The sequence below is a fragment of the Pan troglodytes genome, chromosome 19 (genome assembly GCF_028858775.2).
Source record: "Pan troglodytes isolate AG18354 chromosome 19, NHGRI_mPanTro3-v2.0_pri, whole genome shotgun sequence".
Taxonomy (NCBI): Eukaryota; Metazoa; Chordata; class Mammalia; order Primates; family Hominidae; genus Pan; species Pan troglodytes.
This window is the reverse complement of record NC_072417.2, coordinates 28,185,402-28,201,427: the sequence shown is the minus strand read 5'-3', so window position 1 is coordinate 28,201,427 and position 16,026 is coordinate 28,185,402. Positions and strand designations below refer to the sequence as shown.

The window sequence follows — 16,026 nt, the reverse complement described above, 5'->3', positions numbered from 1 at the left end:
AGATGTGTTAAAGTTTCTTATCTGCTGCTGCATTCTTTTTATCCTTGTAGGTTTATACAAAGCTTTTCTATTGCTTTACTGTCATTTAGTGAGGCTTCAAAAGACAAAATTAACATGCACAACCTGCCACTTTTAATCAGAAGTCCATGTATGAAATCCAGGCTGGTTTTGGATGTTAACATGGAGCGAATGGGATACATCAAAGAATGGTTGGCTGCTTGTTTTAAAGAGGTCCCACTGGTGACAGGATGGTAGTGGCGATGGCAGTGAGGACAGACTGGTAAAGGGAAAACCCAGAGGCTTGTGGGGAGAAAGGGCTTTTGTAGTTAGGAAGAGACAGAGGTAGGCCCCTCAGCCAGCTCCAGCAGGACAGAGACAACAACATACAGCGCACAGAGAATTCGTGCCTCAGGGTCACAGTCCATGTCAGGAGGACTGCTGGCCAGCTCATCCCAGTTCTGCTCCATGACAGATTTCACCTGGAAGGAAACCCACCAGATTGTAATAGCTAGGAACAACGATATACCAGAAATGGCAAATATTTGGCCACACTCCTTGCTGCTGAGCCGATAGGCAGACGTAATAATCCATCATGGCACTCTTTCCTGCAGAGCCCGGAGAGCTTCATACTCTCTCAACATAGTGGCAGGCTCTGCTAGTCAATCTGCATGGGAACTCAAGATCATACCAGCTGCTGTCCTGGGACTAACCAATTTGCAGCCCTCTCTTGCCCACAGATAAAAAACAGAGCCTAAAGAACCCACCACAAATTGTTCTGGCAACTCTCTGTCCAGGGAATTGTCACAAACCAGCTGCATGGATGTGAGCCGGCAGAAAACTATGGAATAAGAAGGGGCTGTACCCTGGGACTTCTGGGTCCCTTGAGAATATGGGCATTCCCTTCCACTATGACCATGGCCCTCAGCCCAGGCTGTCTCACCTGGTCCTTCAACAGAGGAAGGGTCCCCTTCTCCAGGGCCTCAGCCACAAACTGCTGCTCTTCAGACAGCTCTGGGGGCAAAGAAAGAGTGGTAAAAAGGAGAGATATATGGTGGGACAGGGCCTCAGTGGCTGATCACACCCAGAACATGCATCATCAAAAGGTTCCAGAGAGCCCCTGGGAGTGCTAGATGAGAGTTACTCCAAACAGGCCTCTGCTGTGACTCCTGCTTCCCTCTTGGCCTGCAGGAGTCACAGACGAGGAACCAGCCCCTCAATGCCTGGCCTGAGGAAGACATGAAGGAGTGGCCCCCATAAACTGTGAAGAGCAACATGCAGCCCCTCCTCCCAAGATGTGACTCCCCACAGGCCTCTCTGCTCACACTTCCTCCACCCCAGCCTACAGCGAGACCCTTCCTCACCTAGCAGGGCATCCAGGAAGTCCAGAATGGCTTTTGCACGCACTTCTACCAAGACCCCAGCAGCATTAAAAAGGCTGCTTAGGAGAGGCTTGTCTGGGTCCTCCATGTGTAGCTCCCTGGAAATCAGGACCTCAGATACCTAGGGCCAGGAGGTGTGGGAGATGAGGAGCAGTCTCACCATAGCAGATTATCCTCACTGTGCCAACTGCCATCCCCTCTGGCTCCTATCTCTCTCTGCCCCAAGGCTTTCTTAGGGTCCCTTACTCTTTGCTCTAGATCCTGGCGAATCTCCTCCTTGCCGAGGCACTTAGCGAGGGAGTTTAGCACATCTTTTCTCTTCTCCTCTGTCAGGTCCTTGAGGACACTCTCCATGTCCTCCAACTTCTCCTTCATGTTTCTGGAATCCTCCGAACCCAAAGACTTTCCTGTAGAGGCAGCAATTGAGAACCTGGGCCGCCCAGCCCAAAAGGTTTTATTTCTAAGGCTCTGTTATTTGTCTGACTGTCTTCTGGAGACCACCTCTTTGTATCTTCCCTTCTTCCAGTCTTTCCGTGTTAAAATTAAGCATCCTTCTTCCAAGATACCTACCATCATTGCCTCCCACTGACCCCACTTCCATCTTCCATCTCCCCAGCTCACCCCCAGTCTAGTCCCAACCCCAAATTCTTCTCCACCTCCTGGAAAAAAACAAAAACTTGGTTATTTGGCCCTTGCCATTCAAAGTGCAGTCCTCAGGCCACACTAGAAGTAATTAGGATTTGGAGAAAGTTAAAGCAGTGGTTCTCAACCTTGACTACATGAGAATCACCTGAGGAGTTATTACAAATCCTGATGTCCAGGCCACACCCCCACAATTAAGTCAGAGTTTCTGGAGACAGGACTCAGTCGTCACTAGTTTTAAAGTTTCCTGGTGTGATTTCGGGGTATAACCAATGAGAACCACTGTGTTTAGAGGAGACAGATGCAGCCTCCAGACTAAAGTTGAAACCTGCTAGGCAGTGCCTCCCGACTTCCTACCCACTCAGCTGACCCCACCTGAGCAGCAGTCTTGAGCCACAGGGACTCAGGGTGGGTTGGTGCAGCCACCCTGAACACACTTGGCTATCACCCTTACCTAAACAGGATGAAGCACCATCCTTCTCTGCAGAGAGAGGAAGAGTTATTTCAGAATCTTCAGATCACCTCCAGTCCCCTGCAGACTTCTCTTCCCAGTGATGGAAGTTTTTACTCTTGCAATCTGAGCCCTCACTGCTGGTGCCAGGGAGCCTGCATCCTCATCAGTGTGTGTCAATGGGAAAGCACTGTATTTGTAGACCCTTCCCACATCCTCAAAAACAGGCAGTCATAGGACTGTGCCTAGATGATTGAGGAAGAAGCCAAGGCCCAGAAAGGGGGCAGCATACACTCAGTCGCTCCGCAAATTTGGGTCAGACTTCTCTATCCCTTTCCAAGCTCTCTTAGGCAGTACAACCCTGCTGGGATCAAGGGGAAAACCTAGAAATTCCAGAGGAAGCCACATAATTCAGAATCACAGGGACCTTCTAGTCTCACTCCTTTAGTTTAAAGTCAGGAAAGGCTGGGCATGGTGGCTCACGCCTGTAATCCCAGCACTTTGGGAGGCTGCAGTGGGTGGATCACTTGAGTTCAGGAGTTTGAGAGCAGCCTGCCAACATATAGTGAAACCCTGTCTCTACTAAAAATACAAAAACAAACAAACAAACAAACAAACTTAACTTGGCGTGGTGGTGGGCACCTGTATTCCCAGCTACTTGGGAGGCTGAGGCAGGAGAATCGCTTGAACCCAGGAGGTAGAGGTTGCAGTGAGCCAAGATCACACCACTGCACGCCAGCCTGGGCGACAGAGCAAGACTCCGTCTCAAAAAATTAAATTAAATTAAATTAAAATAAAGTCAGGAAAACTGTGACTTGGGAGGCTGTAGAGCTAGTGAGTGGCAGGGTGGGACTAGACCCTGAGACTGCCTGACTCCAGTCCAGGACCCTTTTCACAGCCAGTGCTGTCATGCTGGAACTGGCCAAGTCATTTAATTGTGCTTCCTAGGCCAACAAGACTTCAGGGAGGGCTGTAAGCTCAGGATCCAGCTGACTGCCAGCACAAAGTTGTCCTAGGAGCAGCCTGGAAACCCTAGTCCAATGTACAATCCAGACTCTTCAACAGGCTAATTTTTCTCCTGCACTTGCCATGGTTCCCACCTGTGGGTGCGTCTTACCACATCCTTGGACCTAACCACTCTATAATTCCATTTTTTAAAATAGTGTCTTTGCCCATTCGGAAATGACGAACAGGAAGCCCAGCAGCTCACTCACCTTCTGGAAAGGATTTTGTTTTGCCCCTGAAATGAATATCTAAACCAGCACCAAAAAGGGAGGAAAAAACAAGTTATTGGAGAGACCAGTTCTCACTCTGTAAGTTCCCTCTCTCCAGTCCCTCTCAATCCCTATACCAGCCTCCAATCAAAAAAAAAAAAAAAAAAGACAACTGTTTTTTTTTTTGTTTTTGTTTTTTGTTTTTTGTTTTTTGTTTTTTGAGATGGAGTTTTGCTCTTGTTGCCTAGGCTGGAGTGCAATGGTGAGATCTCGGCTCACTGCAACCTCCACTTCCCAGGTTCAAGCAATTCTCCTGCCTCAGCCTCCCAAGTAGCTGGGATTACAGTCGCATACCACCACACCCAGCTAATATTTATATTTTTAGTAGAGACAGGGTTTCACCATGTTGGCTAGGCTGGTCTCGAACTCCTGATCTCAGGTGATCCGCCCACCTTGGCCTCCCAAAGTGCTGGGATTACAGGCGTGAGCCACCACGTCCAGCCAAAAAAGACAATTATTCTATTTGGAGACTGGGAGAGGAGTTAATGACTCTTATGTCATGTTCAGGCAAATCCTGGGTCAGCGGGTCCAGGTCCCCAGGTCAGAGCATGGAGCCTCAGTCCTTCCTAGTGCTGAACCCACCCTTTTCCCTGGACCCCTCCCCAACCTCCAAGCTCACCAGCCACCCACCCTAGGCTGACAGAGCCTGGTTGAATCCCACCCCCCACCTCACTGGTGTGTTTAGGGCCCCCCATCCTGTTCTCCATCAGCCTTTGCTTACTCATCGTCTCCTTGTTGGGGAAGACAAGCTGCTTTACTCGATAGCTCAGGACCCGATTTGGGGGGATGGTCACTTCCCTTTGGCCCTAGAAAAAGGAGCTCACATTGACGGATCCCCAGGTGTTTCTACATCATTATCTTGCCTGATCTCCCAAACAATCCTGTGAGGCAGTCATTTGTATCCCCATTTTATAGACGAGAAAACTGAGGCTCTGAGAGGTCAGCAGGTGAGACAGTCTCACAGCTAAAAACAGTGGCAGAGCTGAAATTTGAACCCACGTCTGATGCCAAAACTCATCTTGTTGCCACTGTTCATTCAACAAATGTTTACTGAGGAGCTGCTTTGTTCTAGGCACCATGGCTCCTGTCCTCCTACCTCCTAGAAAGGAGACAGACAATAAACAAGCAAAAATACACCTGTGTAATGATGAACCATGGAAAATGTACAAGGGAAATGTACAAAGAAAATGAAGGCTGGGTGCATGGCTCACACCTGTAATCCCAGCACTTTCTTTGGGAGGCCGAGGTGGGTGGATTGCTTGAGCCCAGGAGTTTGAGACCAGCCTGGACGACATGCAAGACCTCATCTCTATTTAAAAAAGAAAGAAAGAAAATGCAAATGAAAAGAGGGCACCGCTAGAGAGTAACAAGCGAAGGACTGGGCAATGCCACCCACCCTTTCTTGGGGCAAGGTGGCCAAGACCAGCAGGGCTGCTCGGAGAGGAGTGAAGGAAGAGTCTAAGGCTGGCATCGCCTTGACCTGCGGGGTGTGGGCCAACACTGGCCTCCACAGTCCCTGCCTCCCATGATCCTAACCTTGTGTTTATAGCTGAGATGGCCCTGAGAGATCTGGCTCCAAAATTTATATTGCCGGTCGCTTTTCAGGGTTTCCTCCTTTACCGTCTCCAGAGTTTCTGTCACCAGATACAGGTTTTCTCTCGTATTAATTGATCGGAATGAAAAGGGTAGTTCCCTCTTCAGCTTCCTGGAGAGAGTGGAGAGAGATGAGAGTTGAGGATCTCAGGGCCTTACCTCCCACTGACTCTTCTCCCTCTCTGTGAGCCAGCTCCTATTTAAGATTAATCGCTTCTGAGACTGGAAAACCAAGGAACACAGCACCCCATCGCAGTTCACTTTACCCACCTCGGGGTCGAGGTAGGGGTGGGGTACAAAGTAGGGCGAGAGGCCAGGTACGGTGGCTATCGCCTGTAATCCCAGCATTTTGGGAGGCTGAGGTGAGTGGATCACCAGGCACACATCTGTAATCCCAGCTACTCAGGAGGCTGAGACAGGAGAATCACTTGAACCCGGGAGGCGGAGGTTGCAGTGAGCCAAGACTGCACCATTGCACTCCAGCCTGGGCAACAGAGCAAGACTCCACCTCAAAATAAATAAATAAAAACAAAGTGGGGCAAGAATTCGCCAGCATTTATGGAAGATTACAATGTGCCAGCTGTGAGCCACGCTTTTCCACTTAACCTTCACAATCCTATGATGGTAGGCAGAATTACGTCCACTTTCCATGTAAAGATACTGAGGCTTAGTGACAGGTTGTGAGTGGTCCAAGGTCACACAGCTAGTAAGTGTAGAGCTGGGATTCAAACCCTGGTCAGTGTAAGTCCAAAGAGAGTGCCCTTCCCGTGACACTGAGATAGGCATCTGTGAAGCCCAAGACACCCTCTTCTCTGACGAGGGGCTCCAGCTCCTTGCGCTGGTCCCTGGAGCCAGCTGCATCATCTGCCCTTAGGCTCATGAAGCATCAGATTCCATTCCCGCTGGGAGAAACTCATGTTGAGACCTGAAACAGTCTGATGGAGTTTCTATTTGCAATCAAAAGGCCCTCAAGACATGGGTCCCTGCCTCCGATGACCTTCCCCTACCTATCCAGTGCCCCACCCCACATATAGATACCAATACCCTCACCTGACAAACAAGCATTCTATAATAGAAAACACCGAGCTCTCTTAGAACAATTCTGAAGACCTCTCCCCAGCAATACTGTGGTAGGGAGGGGTAATTCAAAGGACCAGTAAAATTTTATTGTAAGCCTTTGTTTTTAATTTATTAATAAAAAAGGGTGGCATGGGCATGGTGGCTCACACCTGTAATCCCAGCACTTTGGGAGGCCAAGGCAGGTGGATCACCTGAGGTCAGGAGTTTGAGACCAGATCTCTCTCCAAAAAACCCTGGCCAATAGGGTGAATGAAACCCTGTCTCTACTAAAAATACAAAAATTAGCTAGGCGTGGTGGCGGGCACCTGTAGTCCCAGCTCCTCGGGAGGTTGAGGCAGAAGAATCTCTTGAATCCGGGAGGCAGAGGTTGCAGTGAGCCAAGAATGTGCCATTGCACTCCAGCCTGGGCAACAAAAGTGAAACTCCATCTCAAAAAAAAAAAAAAAAAAAAAGGAAAAGGAAAAGAAAAAAGGTACCCGCTCCACTCAAGGAGAGCAAGGCCAGGAAAACTGTGGGTCACCTTCCCCTGAGCTACTCCTCAATCTCCAACAATCCCAGCTGAAGAAAACAACAACAGAACTATTGCTGAGGGGATGGCTAGTGATGTCCTTTTGAATTGGAAGCACCTGCCCACCAGCTACCAGAACCTCTGTGGCACTGGATCGGTGCCACCCTGCTGGGGTGGGGTGGCCGTACTCCGTGCAGGAAACGTCCTCCAAGGGGTTCTTTGCTTTCCTCGTGCTTCACTTCAGCTCTCTTTCACTCAGTACCTACTGTGTGCTTGGGGTCAATACAAAGAGGTTAGTAAAGTCAGTCCCTTGTCACAAGTTGCTTCCAGTCCAGTGGGAAAGACGAACATGGAAGCCACTGGCTTGCCCACAAGGCAGAGGGAAACAAGCACAAAATACTGATGTGGGCAGCTCAGTGCAGGAGAGCAGAGGAGAGCAAAGGAGAGTGCCTCTTAAACCACCAGGTTTGGAGGTGGAGGTTGCAGTGAGCCGAGATCATGCCATTGCACTCTAGCCTGGCCGACAGAGCGAGACTCCATTTCAAAAAAAAACAAAACAAAAACCAAACAAAAAAAAAACAACCAGGTTTGTCCAAGTCAGAGGAATTAACCATCCTGGGGGACAGCAGGGATATGAGTGAATTGGGGGCATCAGAAGGCTTCCTGGAGACTGCTCCTGGGTGAATGAGAAGGCTTTCTGGAGGCAGAGAAGAGGAAGGCGTGCTTGCGTAAAGGGGCGGGCTGAGGGAATCCTGGAAGTAGAGAGCGAGAGGCTGCCCTAGAGAGCCAGTCCCCCACAAAGCTCATGAAAAGCAGGGAAAAGAAAAATAAAAATAAATAAATTTTAAAAAGAGCCGGTCTGCCACCCTTGAATCCCTTGGTGCCCAAGATGGGCTTCTTCCCCTCCTTCCCTGCTGCCCAACTCCAACCTCACCTGTTTTCAAGGGTAGCCAGATACTGCTGGGATATCCGGTTCTCCGATATCTTGATCTTCTGATGGTGGAAGCCCTGGAAACTGCCTGAAATTGTTATTTCTTTGGGTAATCTCACTATCAACTCTCCCGTTGAGTCTACATTATCCAGAATTTGAAACTCAGCCTTTTGACCTGGAAAGAGAATGGTAAAGGTCACTCTGGAGCGGACCCCCAAAAGATCTCTCTCCAAAACACCCTCCCTGGGGCAGCCCCATCCTGGGCTCCGTGCCACCATCCCCCTCCCTTCTGAGGGAGCGCCACAGCTGTGGCTGTCCAGGAAATGCTGTTCTCACCAGAAGCACAGTTACCTTGGGGTCACAGGATCCCAGATTTGAGCCCACTCCTCCACCTTCTTACCACATGACCTTGGGTAAGTCACTTAACCTCTTTGAGTCTGTTTCTTCATCTATAGTAGGAGAATATTACTAATGTCTACTTCCTATATTTAGGGAAATTAAGGCTGGGCACAGTGGCTCACGCCTGTAATCCCAGAACTTTGGGAGGCTGTGGCAGGCAGATCACTTGAGGTTAGGAGTTCGAGACCAGCCTGGCCAATATGGTGAAACCCCGTCTCTACTAAAAAATACAAAAAGTAGCCAGGCCTGGTGGTGTGTGCCTGTAATCACAGCTACTTGAGAGGCTGAGGCATGAGAATCGCTTGAACCCAGGAGGCGGAGGTTGCAGTGAGCTGAGATCACACCACTGCACTCCAGCCTGGAGGAGAGTGAGACTCTGCCTCTCTGCCTCAAAACAAAACAAAACAAGAAAAAGAAAAGGAAAGGAAAAGAAAAGAAATGAAGAAATTAAATATAATGATGTAGTTAAGCACTTAACCAAGTGCCTGGCATACATTCTAACTGCTTAATAATTGTAAGCCAGTCTTGTAGGCTGAAACAAGACAAAGAAAAGTAAAGCTAAAGAAGTAGGAGCCCCAGCCAATTGGGAAATAAAAATTAAGCAGTTCTGGGTGGGCACGGTGGGGTGGCTCACGCCTGTAATCCCAGCACTTTGGGAGGCTGAGGTGGGTAGATCACTTGAGGTCAGGAGTTGGAGACCAACCTGGCCAACATGGTGAAACCCCATCTCTACCAAATTAGTCGGGGGTGGTGGCACGTGCCTGTAATTCCAGCTACTTGGGAGGCCGAGGCAGGAGAATCGCTTGAACCTGGGAGGCAGAAGCAAAGATTGCAGTGAGCCAAGATCAAGCCACTGCACTCCAGCCTGGGCGACAGCGAGACTCCATCTCCAAAAAAAGCAGTTCTGTCGCTGTTGTTTGTATGAACCACACAAGTATGAAGTGAGGCAACCCTGGAAAGTCACAAACATGCATGGACTCGGCCCTGATTGATCAGGCACTAATAAGGGCCTTGGTTCTGAGTCAGTTGCCACCCCAGGGTTCGTGGAGGATGTGTGGGCATGCTGAAGGGGCTGCGTGCCTTTGTCTCCAACCTCCCAGATGGGAACCTACAGGGGAGGGAGAGCTCCCACTGCTAGGTTTTGGAGGCAGGGCTGGATTTCCAAAGACAAATCCATTTTGGAACTGGTGGAAATGTGACAGAATTAGAAACAGTGACTGAAATCACTATTTGTGTGTACATGAGACACTAATGTCTTAGGGACCATTTGCTTCTTGAGCAGTGTAAAAGAAAAGAAAAATATCAGAGAGAAAAAGAAAAATAAAAACTATGTGCACAAAGAGTACTATATGAAGAAGAGGAAAAAGAGTAACTTCTGGTAGAGAAACCTGACAAACATTACCTCAGCCAAGTGATCAAGGTCAACATCAACAATGATAGGTCATGTTGACAGTACGTACCCCTGATGTGATGTCATAGGAATGGTCCTTTACCTCTGTGGTCTTCCTCCCCGAGACCCAGAACCCAGTCTAACCATGAGAAAAAACATCAGCCAAATTCCAACAGAGGGACGTTCTACAGTATCCCTGACCAGTACTGCTCAAAACTGCTAAGATTATCCCAAACAGGTAAAGTCTGAGAAACTGTCACAGCCAAGAGGAGCCTAAGGAGACAGGACGACTAAATGTAATGTAGGATCCTGGATGGGATTCTGGAATAGAAAAAGGACACTAGGTCAAAACTAAGATAACATGGGCTGGGTGCAGTGGCTCACACCTGTAATCCCAGCACTTTGGGAGGCCAAGGCGGGCGGATCACCTGAGGTCAGGAGTTCAAGACCAGCCTGGCCAACATGGTGAAACCTTGTCCCTATTAAAAATACAAAAAATTTGCCAGGTGTGGTGGCAGGCACCTATAATCCCGGCTACTCGGGAGGCTGAGGCAGGAGAACCACTTGAACCTAGAGGTGAAGGTTGTAGTGAGCCAAGATCGCGCCACTGCTCTCCAGCCTGGGCAACAGAGCGACACTCCATCTCAAAAAAAAAAAACAAAAGTTAATATGAATAAAGTATGGACTTTAATAACAAACACAAAATCCTATGCACACTTTTTTTTTTTTTTTTTGAGACGGAGTCTTGCTTTGTCGCCAGGCTGGAGTGCAGTGGTATAATCATGGCTCACTGTGCAACCTCCACCTCCCAGGTTCAAGCAATTCTCCTGCCTCAGCCTCCCGAGTAGCTGGGATTACAGGCATGCGACACCACGCCCAGCTAATTTTTGTATTTTTAGTAAAGACAGGGTTTTGCCATGTTGGCCAGGCTGGTCTCGAACTCCTGGCCTCAAGTGATCCGCCCGCCTCAGCCTCCCAAAGTGCTGGGATTACAGGCATGCGCCATCATGCCCAGCTAATTTTTGTATTTTTAGTAGAGACAGGGTTTCGCCATGTTGGCCAGGCCAGACTTGAACTCCTGACCTCAAGTGATCCACCCGCCTCAGTCTCCCAAAGTGCTGGGATTACAGGCGCGAGCCACTGTGCCCAGCCCTATGCACACTTTAACTGCACCAACAGCATTATACAGTTACAAAATAACCCATTTAAATAGGGAGCAGACCAAGCTAAAAATCTATTCAAATTACCAATTCCCATCATTGTAAGGATTTTCTTTTTAAGTTTGGTTTCACCTCTGCCTCCGAATTTTGTATGCACACAGATGAGCTTTTCCTTAAAGGAAGTTGACTGACTTAGTCAATTTTTTTTTCCCAGACTTACACTTTGCCCTGTCCCTGGGGAGTAATATTATTGTGGCAAAACATCCTAGTTCTGGGTTAAAGTATTTTTCCATTTTCAGTGAATTGATCATTTGGCAAACTGATTTTTTTTTTTTTTTGAGAGCTGACTTTTAGCAAATTGGCTCTTAGCAATTTACTTTTCAGAGAATTGACTCAGTCTTTGAAAGATGCGAATCTGAAATTTCTCCAAAAGCCCCTTGCTTGCTTAACGAAACTCTGCTTGTGGAAAGGTCCACCACCTCCAAGTAATCTGGGTACTGCTCTTGGTCACTTAAAGCAGTTCCTGGCACACTGTAATACTCTAAAACTGCTCAGGGCTGTTAGAGCTCTTTTCCGTCTCTTGGCATGAGACCTCATAAAAAGAAATGGACTGTATCAGAGAGGTCTGAGCTATGAACTCCTTGCTATTGTTCATATTATGAAATATTTTTTCACATTATGAAATATAATGAACTCCTCACCATATTCCAGTGTGGGCTCCAAGTGAGAGTTCAACACTTAACCCTGGGGCTTCTGAAACCCAAGTACCCCAGGAATAACTGAGATCAGAGGCAGGGGGTTGGAATAATTGACTCTTCCATAAATTCCCTCAATACCTTAGGGATTTCTGCTCATCAGCAACTTCCCTTTCAGTCTTGATAGCCAAGGAACATGAAAGGATAATAAGAATCACCACCGACCTGGGAGATAACTTTTATTGGGTACTCCTTTTGTGGCAGGCACTGTGATAAATGATTCACGTAATTTGTTCTCATTTGATTTTTTTTTTTTTTTTTTTGAGACAGAGGCTTGCTTTGTCTCCCAGGCTGGAGTGCAGTGGCGTGATCTCAGCTCACGGCAACCTGCACCTCCCAGGTTCAAGCAATTCTCCTGCCTCAGCCTCCTGAGTAGCCAGGACTACAGGCGCATGCCACCACGCCTGGCTAATTTTTTGTATTTTTTTTTTTTAAGTAGAGACGGGGTTTCACTGTGTTAGCCAGGATGGTCTCGATCTCCTGACCTCGTGATCCGCCCACCTCGGCCTCCCAAAGTGCTGGGATTACAGGAGTGAGCCACCGCACCCATCCCTCACTTGATTCTTACAACAGTCCTCTAGAGTTGACACAGGAGGAAACTGAAACTTAGAGCAATAAAACAACTTGTCCAAAGGTTACCCAGCTGATAAGAGGCAGAGCCAGGCTTTGAAACCAGGTGCTTCCAGCCCTAAAGCCTGCATCCTTTCTTAACCAGTAAGCAAACTGCCCTCATTTACTTATTCATTTAAATGATAAACACATGAGAAGAGCTCGCTAAATTAAAAGCAGATTATTTTACAAGGGAAAAAATGGAAAAGGAAGACCATTTAGGAACGGTTTCCAATGGAAATAAATCTCCACTTCTCCCACTCTCCTCCCACCATGCAGCTCTTCCGTGCATTTCTTAAATTAAGGTGTGTGAATGTGTACAAATCCCACAGTTTCGTTGTTGATTGGTTGATAACAATGGGGAATTGAGAAGGAGATGGAGTACAAACGGTCAAGGCCTCCTGGCTGGCCACCTGTCATCTACATTATACTGACCTTGGAGCCCAGAATCCAGTTCATCTAACCACTTGTCCCCATCTGTGTCCAGAATGTCCATCAGGGTGAGGCCTGTTGTGTAGTGCCGGCATCCAAAGAAAGTTCTCTTCTCCCCCACCAGATGGAAGCAGCGGAATCTATCAGCATCAACAAGGCTTCTAACGGCAATCATATCCCCTCCAGCATCCATCTCCTTAACTACAATTCTTGTGATTTCCTCAAATACGCTGAACATTGCGCCTGGACCAACTCAGAAACAGAAGCCAATTTCAGTTTTTGGGAGGAGGGTATTGGTTCAAGTATTTAAATCTTCCACATTTGGCAGCCTGAGGTGTCAGGCCTCTGAACCCAAGCTAAGCCATCATATTCCCTGTGACCTGCATGTATATATCCAGATGGCCTGAAGCAACTGAAGATCCACAAAAGAAATGAAAATAGCCTTAACTGATGACATTCCACCATTGTGATTTGTTCCTGCCCCACCCTAACTGATACGATATAGTCTCCCCCCGCCCTTAAGAAGGTACTTTGTAATATTCTCCCCTGCCCTTAAGAAGGTACTTTGTAATATTTCTCCACCCTTGACAATGTACTTTGTAAGCCTATCCCAAACATATAAGAACTAATGATAATCCCACCACCCTTTGCTGACCCCTTTTTTGGACTCAGCTTGCCTGTACCCAGCCTTGTTGTTCACATAAAGCCCGTTTCGTGGACTCTCTTCACATGGACGCACGTGACATGAGGTCAAGGAAGAGCCAAAGGTTCCAGGACAATCAGTACCTGGAATGATTTGCCTGCCTTACTTCTAGAACGTGAGGCAGCCATGACTCAGTAAAGAGGGCTAAACATCACAGATCCCAGATTCTCCTCTGCCCCTCATGGTACCCATCTGGAGGAAAAAAGTAGCAGCTATTGCCCCAAATAGAGAAAGTGAGACCCATTTTCTACATCTCCCACAGCAGAGTTGCCCCCTTGTTCCAAGGGGCCCAAGGGATGGAAAGGCAGGCCCACCATGCCCCAGCCAGACTAGCCCCAACGTTGATGAACAGAGGAACCAGGGAGGAATGACGGGCACGGTTGCCAGACTTCACATTACTAACTTTAACTGGTCGTTTCTTCCCTTGGCTCTGATTCTTGGGCTCCCTGCCTTGCTGTATTCTGCAAGGCAATTGGATGGGTGCCTCCCTACCAACAATTTCCCAATGAGGTGGTGGTAAATTGGCCTCAGAAGAAACAAAAGCTTCCTGGGATCCACTTCCCCATCCTACCTTTGGCCACCTTCCCCTATATCCCTTCTGCCCGGCACAGGCACTTGTCCACTCACTGCTTCCTCCTCTGTCTCTGCCCCCATCATGGTGGTTGACTCTCAGTTCACTACCAACCTGGGAATTCTAGGTGTCTGGAAAGACAGTACCCGGGAACCACAGGCCCATCTCAAGTGGTACCCACCTCCTCTCTGACCTCAGCTGTTCACCAGAAATGGAAGTTGTGAGAATCCCCACAGATCTCTGCACAGTTCCTGGCCTCTGAATCTCAGGAAGCTAAAATAATGAAATTGAAAGTTGTCCAGGTGTGGAACTTCCTGGATGGGTGGGTAGGGCTGGGTGCCCCACCTCCCAAGCCTTTAGATAAGCCACCTTATAACTGAGCTGGAGGCAGATTAAGGCCAGAACCCCACCCTTTTTTTTTTTTTTTTTTTGAGACATAGTCTTGCTCTGTCGCCCAGGCTGGAGTGCAATGGCGCGATCTCGGCTCACTGCAAGCTCCGCCTCCCAGGTTCACGCCATTCTCCTGCCTCAGCCTCCCGAGTAGCTGGGACTACAGGTGCCTGCCACCACGCCCAGCTAATTTTTTTGTGTGTGTTTTTTAGTAGAGACGGGGTTTCACCGTGTTAGCCAGGATGGTCTCGATCTCCTGACCTTGTGACCCACCCACCTCGGCCTCTCAAAGTGCTGGGATTACAGGTGTGAGCCACCATGCCCGGCCAGAACCCCTTCTTCTTCTTGTACCTAAGGAGTGGGTAGGAGATCCTGATATGTATTCTAGGTGAGTGTGGGCCAGACAATGGTGCACACCGTGGCGCCCTGGGCCATGCAATCCAGTGTGTTTGGAATAGAGAAATGGAATATGAGTAGGTATCAAGTGCCAGCAGGCAATGGCTGTGTCTGTGCCAGGGACATGAGGACCGTAACCCAGCAGAACCAGCTGCCCAAATGCCATGCGATGGTCAACACTGAAGACCCAGGACAACAGCAGCTAACACCTGGAGGGAACAGGGTGGGCCTGTAAGGAGCACTCAGCCTCCCTCCCCATCCCGTGCTCCCGTGTACACTCTCAAGGAGATGCTGGTCTTCCTTATCTGGATGCCACCTGGCTTCTCCACCTACCTCCTCCAGGGAGAGGCCTCTGACCTCACCCATGTCCTCTCTCAGAGATAACCACCCGGGTGAGCCCAGCCTGTCTTCCAGCCTCTGCATGCCTCAGTTCTGAAAGAACATTTGAAGGGATGACAGGCCAGGCGTGGTGGTTCATGCCTGTAATCCCAACACTTTCAGAGGTCGAAGCAGGCAGATCACTTGAGGCCAGGAGTTCAAGACCAGCCTGGCCAACATGGCGAAACCCCGTCTCTACCAAAAAAAAAAAAAAAAAATTAGCCAGATGTTTTGGCACACACCTGTAATCCCAGCTACTCAGGAGGCTGAGGCATGAGAATTGCTTGAACCTGGGAGGCGGAGGTTGCAGTGAGCCAAGATGGCACCACTGCACTCCAGCCTGGGCAACAGAGCAAGACTCAGTCTCAAAAAAAATAAATAAATAAATAAATAGACGACAGTGGTGGTAGTAACAATTACAATAATACGGCTACCATATATTGAGTATTTACTATATGCCAGGCACTGTGCTAATGCTCACAACAGCCCTAAGAGGCATTATCCTTACACAACAGTGGAATAAACTGAAGCTCAGAGAAGTTGACACAGCAACATGGCTAATAAGTGGCAAAGCTGGGATTTGAACCCAGATCGTTGTTGATGTTCTCCAGCACCTCACCCTGACTATACTCTTGCAGGCTGGTGAAAGCAACCAGGGCACCCCTACTCCCAGGAGTGAAAGCAGTGGCTATATTTCTCTTTCCAATACTGTGTGGGCTCTACTCGGACAGGGGTGGTGGCTGGACTTGGGCAAATATCCCACACTCCCTGACACTCACTCCAAGGGTGCTGTGATGGTGGACCGGGGCTAGAGACCCCAGGCTGCTAGGAACAGCTCCTCCCTTCTACCTGGGACCTTGTGCCTCTCCTGGGAATAGCAGCTGATACTCCCCAGAACACGCTGGAAGGTCAGTGCCCTCGTGAGATAAGGATTCCTTGCTATAGGACTCCTCTCTCTCCTAGCCATGTTGGCCTCAGAAAGTCC

At 48.7% G+C, this 16,026-nt stretch overlaps 1 protein-coding gene across 4 annotated transcripts; it reads right to left on the bottom strand.

The window, feature by feature from the left end:
- Window positions 1–109: 109 nt before the first annotated feature.
- On the bottom strand, window positions 110–14,160 carry GSDMB (gasdermin B). Of its 4 annotated transcripts, XM_009432246.5 has the most exons (10): window positions 12,607–14,160; window positions 7,862–8,033; window positions 5,283–5,451; window positions 4,468–4,552; window positions 3,687–3,725; window positions 2,476–2,502; window positions 1,626–1,786; window positions 1,362–1,500; window positions 941–1,011; window positions 110–479 (listed from the first exon to the last, which is right to left on the bottom strand). In XM_009432246.5, exons 1-10 carry the CDS (start codon window positions 12,839–12,841, stop codon window positions 327–329), a joined length of 1,251 nt encoding a protein of 416 aa, XP_009430521.1. In that variant the 5' UTR covers window positions 12,842–14,160; the 3' UTR covers window positions 110–326. The 4 variants fall into 4 exon arrangements, with proteins under 4 accessions (XP_009430521.1, XP_009430523.1, XP_009430524.1 ...); XM_009432248.5 differs by lacking the exon at window positions 2,476–2,502; XM_009432249.5 differs by lacking the exon at window positions 3,687–3,725.
- Window positions 14,161–16,026: the final 1,866 nt, after the last annotated feature.

What these genes read in the sequence shown, in the direction of transcription:
- GSDMB (XM_009432246.5), bottom strand. Translation starts at nt 12,841, where the DNA reads ATGTTCAGCGTATTTGAGGAAATCACAAGAATTGTAGTTAAGGAGATG. An exon ending in AACAAAATCCTTTCCAGAAG is followed by an intron (nt 2,503 to 3,686) that starts GTGAGTGAGCTG and finishes CTCTCTCTGCAG; the next exon opens with AGAAGGATGGTGCTTCATCC. An exon ending in GCCAGGATCTAGAGCAAAGA is followed by an intron (nt 1,501 to 1,625) that starts GTAAGGGACCCT and finishes TCCTGGCCCTAG; the next exon opens with GTATCTGAGGTCCTGATTTC.